General features: G+C 39.1%; 1 protein-coding gene across 2 annotated transcripts in view; it reads left to right on the forward strand.

The window, feature by feature from the left end:
• The window catches only part of ptbp1a (polypyrimidine tract binding protein 1a), a 19,111-nt gene extending 10,800 nt beyond the window's left edge, over window positions 1-8,311 (forward strand). For both annotated transcript variants that reach the window (XM_014021291.1, XM_014021290.1), the window contains exons 10-16: window positions 234-314; window positions 418-575; window positions 1,838-1,871; window positions 2,839-2,931; window positions 4,939-5,155; window positions 5,296-5,373; window positions 5,565-8,311. In XM_014021291.1, coding sequence (XP_013876745.1) covers window positions 234-314; window positions 418-575; window positions 1,838-1,871; window positions 2,839-2,931; window positions 4,939-5,155; window positions 5,296-5,373; window positions 5,565-5,697 — 794 coding nt within the window. In that variant the 3' untranslated portion in view covers window positions 5,698-8,311. The remainder of the gene's footprint in view (window positions 1-233; window positions 315-417; window positions 576-1,837; window positions 1,872-2,838; window positions 2,932-4,938; window positions 5,156-5,295; window positions 5,374-5,564) is intronic.
• Window positions 8,312-9,024: the final 713 nt, after the last annotated feature.

Consider the following 9,024-nt stretch of genomic DNA (forward strand, 5'->3'; position numbering starts at 1 on the left):
ATTAAAGAACTGTTCTTGTTAATTTGATGAAAACATTTTAAATTTCCGGTGCACTCACATCAGAATAACTTATAGATTTGTTGTTAGAATAATCGATTAATCAAATAAATAATCGTTAGATTTATCGATTAGAAAATAATCGTTTGGTACAGCACTATTCTAAAAGTGTTTCTTGTTGCTAAAACAAGTTTTAACGAGAAAACCTTTTTGTTTTTTGTTTTTTTTGTATGAAGCTGCACCAGGGATAATTTCAGCCTCCCCCTTTGGTGGAGCTCATGCCTTCCCTCCAGCTTTTACTATTCAGCAGGCTGCAGGTCAGTGAAGAAACACTGTTGGTCCTGACATCATCACACACATTCATCATCTTGTTTTTGTTACTTTGGGTAAATCTATTAAAAATTATTTCTTTCTCCTTAGGTCTGTCAGTGCCTGGTATTCCCAGTGCCTTAGCGTCCCTGGGTGTGGGTCATAGCGGCATGGCGGCTGCAGCAGCAGCAGCTAGCCGGCTTGGCCTGTCAGGGCTTGCTGCCACTGGGGGACACAATGTGTTGTTGGTCAGCAACCTGAACCCTGAGGTCAGTACACTCACTGGACCTAAACAGGTCTGCATCCTGTCTGGTCCTGCAGCATTGAATTGTTGTTTACAGTATGGTTTGTGTGTTCAAGTATATTTTGCCCTATTTTCTCCATCTACCATCATGTGATACACAAGTTGAATCCCTTTTTAAAGAGGCATCAAGTCCGAAGCCCCACTTTTTCAGGACCTCTGTGTTCAACCGAACCTGCTGCATTTCTGACCTGCCACTTTGCTCATTGTGAATTTTAAGTTTTTTCAAAAAAACTAACTTCCTATTTAAAAAAAAAAAGAAAAGCTTACCATTTCATACTTTCATTTTTGTTCATTAGTTGAAATCATTCTTGAGTTGTTGGAGAGACAATATTACTTTAATAGCATGTTGTATCTTTTTATTATATATACATATATAGTTTTTAGTTTATTAATAATTTGTCATGCTCAGTGCATTTACTGTAGTTACAACATAAAGTATGGTAATTTAAATATCTGATTTTAGAAATAAGTCTTATGTAGGTTTGTTATAATTTGAACCAATTGAAACATCGGATGTAATTGATTTCAAAGTACATATTGTCTCTGCCTTTTTTTCTGTATTTCATTGTTAATCTTTTTTTCTCTTCTTTTTCTTCTAGTGTTCCCATAGTGACAGTGCATTTTAATTTAGCCAGTTCTACTGTCTGAAGCACTACATTTCTTTGTGTATACTGACCTTTTGTTTTTGTTTTGTTTTATTTCCTTTTTTTTTCTCTCTCTCTCTGTCCTCCCTCTTTTGTTTTAAACCCCTCACCTTACATCTTGCCAACTGACTGCACGTCCCATGACCAACTGTTCCTTTTCCTCCTCTCCCTTTTGGCACCACCCCATTATTACGACTACTCCACCCACCCACCCCTCCACTTCCTCATTACATCGTCCCTCATTTGGATTTGACCCACATTTTAAACACACATCGCCACCTCTTTGGCCCTTTATAAATTTTGCCATGACCTTCCTCCTCCTCATCTTTTCTCTTTATCTTTCGACACTTTTCACATTCTCTCCACCTCTTCCTCCTCTCGTCCTGTCTTCATTCTCCATTGTCCCTCATGCCTCTCCTTCCTCCATGGTACTGTGGCCTTCCTGTGGACCTCGCTGCCTGTGGCCTGCGGACATGTCCCGACTCCACTCCACTGTCCTCCACTCCGCTACGTCTTTTTTCCCCTGTCCCCTCCTCCCCTTTTTGGCCCCCTGCCCCGCTGCTCCTCCCTGCTGTCTCTAAAGAGCGTTACGCCACACTGCCTCTTTATTCTTTTCGGTACGTTATCATCCTTTCATCCTTTTTTATTACTACTGTTACCTGGCAAGGTGGGCATGTCTTGTCTCATGTTGTTGGCTTTGTTTTATTTTAATTTGTAAACCATCAACAAGCTACAGGGTTATGAAGGGTTGGGGTGTCTGTTCAGGGGTTTGTATGGTTTGATTGTTGGTTTGTGTGATGAAAGGAAGGTGGGATACCACATGAAGCTGCAGCATTTCATACAAGTTTTGGAATGCTGATTTAGTGAAAAAAACAAACATTAGTAATATTTATTTTTCTAACAAGGCCATTTGGTTAAAACATTGCCCACTTAAATGGAAATGTGAGAATAATTCATGTTTGAATTAAGTTACACAAGTTGGCAGTTTTTATGGAGACAAAAAATAAAATCCATATGTAATTTCTAAAAATCTTACTTGATTTAATTTAGTGTGTAACATCTGAGTGCATTAAAGATGAAATGCTGCAGCTTTTTAATGGAGAGTTGGTATATGGCCCTGGATTTTAGGTTTTTTTTTTTTTTACTATTTATTTTTTATTGTCTGCTGCCATTTAGGTATGTGCATGAATAGTTCATTTCTGCATGTTTTCACTCAGGCCTCCAGTTGGCCAATCAATCAACATTTTCTTACTTGTAGAGTGGCCAAATTGATCAAAACTATCCATTTTACAACTCTTACTGATTTTATTTTTTTATCTTCAAATTGCTGCCTCTCCCTTTTTTATTAAACTCATTGTAGCAGTCTTGTAATTAAGAGGTTTAGTTATAGAGGCTATGTGCAGAATTCAGCAGAAGATTTGTAGACTAGTGCAATAATTATATTATTCACTTTGTAAGACCATAAATATTAGGGTCTCTGGTGGTTGAAATTGTGTTTTTGTTGCTGTGATTGGTTGTGTGTATTGGTTGTTTTCAGTTGTCATTGTTGCACTGGTGTCGTGACACACTCCCCTTCCTCCATAGGTGTGTATGGGGATGTGATGAGAGTGAAGATCTTGTTCAATAAAAAGGAGAATGCTCTTGTCCAGATGTCTGATGGCACACAGGCTCAGCTCGGTAAGCTACACTCCAGCTGCACAACATGCTGTTTTTTCTCTTTGATCTCTTCCTTTTATCTGCTTTTTCTGTCTCTGCACATTATTTTGCCTATTGTTTTCAGCTTTGTGGGATTCTATAGGGTTTATGTTTGGTTTGACGTTTCTGTTTTTTTGTTTCAAATATGTTATTCATCACTTCTCTGGTGTATCTAAAATGAAATAACTTATGTAAACCATGAGGTAGTATGTGGAGGGACTGGACTGTAGGGAAAAGTTGGTCATGCAGATTTTTATGTTGCACTTACTGAATTTTGTTTGTGACTAGTGAGAAACACAGCAAGTGGTTTTTAAATTTTATTTATATATACAGTGGGGAAAATAAGTATTTAGTCAGTCACCAATTGTGCAAGTTCTCCCACTTTAAAAGATGAGAGGCCTGTAATTGACATCATAGGTAGACCTCAACTATGAGAGACAAAATGTGAAAAAAAAATTGAGAAAATCATTTTGTCTGACTTTTAAAGAATTTTTTTGCAAATAATGGTGGAAAATAAGTATTTGGTCAATAACAAAAGTTCATCTCAATACTTTGTTGTATATCCTTTGTTGGCAATGACAGAGGTCAAACGTTTTCTGTAAGTCTTCACAAGGTTGGCACACACTGTTGCTGGTATGTTGGCCCATTCCTCCATGCAGATCTCCTCTAGAGCAGTGATGTTTTGGGGCTGTCGGTGGGCAACACGGACTTTCAACTCCCTCCAAAGGTTTTCGATGGGGTTGAGATCGGGAGACTGGCTAGGCCACTCCAGGACTTTGAAATGTTTCTTACGAAGCCACTCCTTTGTTGCCCTGGCAGTGTGCTTGGGATCATTGTCATGCTGAAAGACCCAGCCACGTTTCATCTTCATTGCCCTTGCTGATGGAAGGAGGTTTGCACCCAAAATCTCACAATACATGGCCCCATTCATTCTTTCATGTACACGGACCAGTCGTCCTGGTCCCTTTGCAGAGAAACAGCCCCAAAGCATGGTGTTGCCACCCCCATGCTTCACAGTTGGTATGGTGTTCTTTGGATGCAACTCYGCATTCACTTTCCTCCAAACACGACGAGTTGTGTTTTTACCAAATAGTTCTACTTTGGTTTCATCTGACCATATGACATTCTCCCAATGCTCTTCTGGAACATCCAAATGCTCTCTAGCAAACTTCAGACGTGCCTGGATATGGACTGGCTTAAGCAGGGGGACACGTCTGGCACTGCAAGATCTGAGTCCCTGGCGTCGTAGTGTGTTGCTGATGGTAGCCTTTGTAACATTGGTCCCAGCTTTCTGCAGGTCATTCACTAGATCCCCCCTTGTGGTTCTGGGATTTTTCCTCACCGTTCTTGTGATCATTTTGACCCCACGGGCTGAGATCTTGCGTGGAGCCCCAGATCGAGGGAGATTAGTAGTGGTCTTGTATGTCTTCCATTTTCTGATTATCGCTCCCACAGTAGATTTCTTCACACCAAGCTGCTTGCCTATTGCAGATTCAGTCTTCCCAGCCTGGTGCAGGTCTACAATTCGGTTTCTGGTGTCCTCCGACAGCTCTTTCGTCTTCACCATAGTGGAGTTTGGAGTGCGACTGTTTGAGGTTGTGGGCAGGTGTCTTTTAAACTGTTAACGACTTCAAACAGGTGCCATTAATACAGGTAATGAGTGGGGGAAAGAGGAGCCTCTTAAAAAAGAAGTTACAGGTCTGTGACAGCCAGAAATCTTGCTTGTTTGTAGGTGACCAAATACTTATTTTCCACCATCATTTGCAAAAAAATTCTTTAAAAGTCAGACAAAATGATTTTCTCAAATTTTTTTTCACATTTTGTCTCTCATAGTTGAGGTCTACCTAAGGTGTCAATTACAGGCCTCTCTCATCTTTTTAAGTGGGAGAACTTGCACAATTGGTGACTGACTAAATACTTATTTTCCCCACTGTACATACACACACACACACACAATAATTAATTATCTTTTGTCTTTTGTTTTTACAGCCATGAGTCACCTGAATGGCCAGCGTCTCCATGGCAGGGCCATGCGTGTTACGTTGTCGAAACACACAACAGTCCAGCTGCCCAGAGAAGGCCACGAGGACCAGGGCCTCACCAAGGATTTCAGCAACTCACCACTGCATCGTTTTAAGAAACCTGGCTCCAAGAATTACTCAAACATCTTCCCACCTTCTGCAACACTCCACCTCTCCAACATACCGTGAGTGTTTACAACTTCATTTTCATCCAGCACAGATTTTATTGATTGAAGTTTATATGTAGCTACATTCTGTATAATTAGATAGTTGGGATATTTTCAACTAAGCTCCAGGGACATGTTTTGATGCCCCTTTTTTTTAGGCCGTCTGTGGTGGAGGATGATCTGAAGAGACTGTTTGTAAGCTCAGGAGCCACAGTCAAAGCTTTCAAGTTCTTTCAGTAAGTGATGGATTAGATACATTAAGTTTCATTGAATTTAGAGCTTTATTCTGCATTTGACTTTGTTTTGGTCCTACTGAGGTATGTGCAAGAGTTTTGGACGTTAACGCCTCTAAAGATAACTTTTCAGATTAGCTAACAGCACACACCTCTCGACGCGTTCATAAAGCCTTTATCCTTTTGATTAACAGGAAAGACCGCAAGATGGCCCTGATCCAGATGGGCTCAGTCGAGGAGGCAATTGAGTGCCTGATTGAGTTCCACAACCACGATCTGGGGGAGAACCATCACCTTCGAGTGTCCTTCTCAAAATCCACCATCTGAGTGCCTTTTCCTTCCACCCTCCAAGCTCGCTGCCATCTGAACGCTACTTTTCTCAAGGTTGCCTTCAGTGGAAACGGCCTTCAAAACATGATTATAGTAGCATTGTTTGTTTAAATGTTTCTTTTTTTTTTTTTTTGTCCTTTGAGAATGTTGCTCATTTATTCCCTTCTACTAGTCATCTTAATTAGGTTTGGTTAGCAGGTACATTTTCGTTACTTCTTCCTGTTCCAAAGACACCAATATGTCTTTGAAAATCTAGATTTTGCCTTTGGTTTTTGCTGTATTTGATATCAAAGACGACATATTTCTAATTGGAAAACACAAGTGTTAACATTCCTTTTTTGTTGTGCACAGATTGGCTGCCGTTTTCTCTGTTTAGGTAGACATGTTTACATTCATATAGTTTTAAGTGTAAAACCCTGTTATACTTCTCGAAGTTCATTTTAAAAAAGGGGGTTGGAGCTGCTACAGTGTGTCTTAAGTTTGTTTTTATAGCGTGATTCCACCAAGAATTGATAAGTCCTGCGCAGCATCAGCTGTTAAACTCAATATAAACAAACTTGTTTCAGGAATCGGCAAACAATAACAATAATTTGTTTCTGAAGGAAGAAATGCAGCCAGACCCATTTGTCGCTTTGTTCTGACCAAAGGTTCTGAGGGATTCTGATAAATGAGCAACATTCTGCAGAGAAGCATGTTATCTTGGAGGTAAAGTAGAGGCAGCAGATAAACTGTCCCGTAGACCAAATCGCTTTAAAACACCGGCCCGCTCCAAATGTAGCTGGAGAAATTGTAACCGCTCCAAACACACGTGAGCATTCCTTTAACTGTTGTAGGTGTTTGGAAATAATTTAGTTTTTTTTTTTTCCTTTTAGTTTTGAAAAGCCACTTTGATCCTGTTTGGCCAGTCAGAAACGGTTACAGATGAAGAATTTAAGTTTGGGCTCAGAGTTTCTCCCCTCCCTTCTGGGAATTCATACCACTATAAGAAGTTATTCAATATGGAAATGTTTTGCTGTTGTCTACAGTCTTGTGCCTTACTTCACCTCAGCCAGATTCCTCTATTTTGATTAGAAATGACACGTTTCACACCTTACCAGCATTTTTTAATTTAACAGGAGAGAGAGTGCTTCATTCAGCCTTTATTTTTTCTTTTTCTTTAAAGTTTTTGTATGCATATAGCCACATGTATTTAGAAATTGCGAATGTAAGTCAGTTAGTAGCTTTGTTTTCTAGGTAACGTAGCTCTGTTAGGTGTGTTGTTGCTGATGTAGAGCTGGAATCAGCCTTCCAGTCTTACAGCCCCTCGTCAGTCAGTCAGTCCTGTTGGGACGGCCCCTTTGTGGCCTCATTTAGCAAGAATATTTTCATATTTATATGTTTAAAACCATATATTCATATATCTTTTTTTTTTTTTTTTTTTTTTTTGCAATATAAGGATTTACATGTGCTAAAACCTAACGGACATACTTGTTGTGGCTAAGTTTAATGGCAGTGCCTTGAGCTGAGTTTTTATTCTGATGCTGAAACAAGCTAGGTCAGTTGACTTTGTTTACCCCTCTTTCAGGTGTTTTTTATCTTACCTGTCCACAAATGCCTTTATACCATTATATTCAGGTCGTCCCACCTGGAAGAGGGCAGCTTAAAGGCATTTTCCACATGATGGCTACAACAGTGTGGGGCTGTGTTTAAAAACTCAGTATAATTGTTTTTATTCCTCATGAAATCAGATGTGCAGGGTGTAGTATCCCTCGTTCATTCCCTGCCTGTGTTCACAGTCAGTCAGTGCACTTTTCCTTAATGTTAAGTCCAAGGTGGCACCACCATCACACAAGTCTTACACTTTGTCACATTCCTGAGTGCCTCAAGCACCAGTTTTCCTCAAGCCGGACCACTGGTAGATGTGCTCCGTTTCTATTTTTGTAAACGATTCTTATGCAGGACTCGACAAACTCTTCATGTAGCTGCAGACGGTTTTTGCTGTTAAGGACCAAAGTGCGTTCTCCCCCTGCTGTTTATGTATTAAGATTTAAGTTTTTTTTTTTCTTTCTTTGGTGTTCTACAAAAACACAATTTAAATTTCTATTCTTCGAATGCCTTGGACACATCATATTCGTTATAATGATTTAGACTGTATATTGTATCCCTTTTATGTCTTATTTTACAGAAGCTACATTGGTAGAGGTTGCTTTAGAGCAGATCTGTAACTGAACACAGTCCTAGCTGTGATGAAGATGTGTAGAAGATTATATGCCTTTTGATTTTGTTTAAAGCTTTTTATGTTTCTTCTTTTTTATATGGGGTGGGGTGGGGGTTATTGTATGAGGCAGGGTTGATGAATGTATATATTCCTGGTTTTTGTACCACAGAATAACTTGGATTATATTCACTTTAAGTTCAGAACATGTATATTTTGATAAACAGAACAGACATATTAGGCTCTCCCGAGCTGTAAAACACAAAGAAAAAAAATCTTTTGTAACACAAAGACATTAAATTGATCTAAACACAGAAGTGTGTCTGTATGTGCACCCCACCCCTACTTTACCATTCTTATCTTGTCTTTTGCATCTCCTGCTGCCTTCAATAAACCTTTAGTTTGTTCCTTCTTCCATCTGGCCTCATTTGGTTTCTGTCTCTTCTGTCCTGTGACGTTGCTGATCTGTTCGGACTCTGTAACATTTTTCATATTTCCCATCTTGTTTACTACTTGGTGTTTTTACATTTATTTTTAAGTCCTACACTGCGTTTCTAACTTCATGTTCATCCTATGTGAAACTGGGCTGACTGCTCACCTGGACTTGATTGGATCCACTGATGAAGCAGCTGTGATGATTTCATGGTGGACGCTTAATTTAATACGCAACATGGGACACTCGTCATTTTAATGATTGTGACTAATCCTTCATTAATTACACTGCTCTACTTTGACCTTTTTAGAAGGAGCCATGAAACTATGGAAACCCAGTCTTCATATTTCATAAATTTATTCTTAAACACTACAGTTGGTGAAGATCGCTGGCATCCATATTTATAGGTCCTGAAAAAATAGCATATTGTGATAAAGTTCATTGTGTAATGTACTGATAAACATTAAACTTTAATATATTTGATTCATTGCACACCAACCGAAGTAGTTCAAGCCTTTTATTGTTTTAATATTGATTTTGACAAAAAAAGGTAAAGAAAAATCAAAAATCCCTATCTCAAAAAATTAGCATATTTCATCCAACCAATAAAAGAAAAGTGTATCTTCAAATAATTATGTTCAGTTATGCACTCAATACTTGGTTGGGAATCCTTTTGCAGAAATGACTGCTTCAATGC

The sequence above is a fragment of the Austrofundulus limnaeus genome, unplaced genomic scaffold, assembly GCF_001266775.1.
Source record: "Austrofundulus limnaeus strain Quisiro unplaced genomic scaffold, Austrofundulus_limnaeus-1.0 Scaffold286, whole genome shotgun sequence".
Classification (NCBI taxonomy): Eukaryota; Metazoa; Chordata; class Actinopteri; order Cyprinodontiformes; family Rivulidae; genus Austrofundulus; species Austrofundulus limnaeus.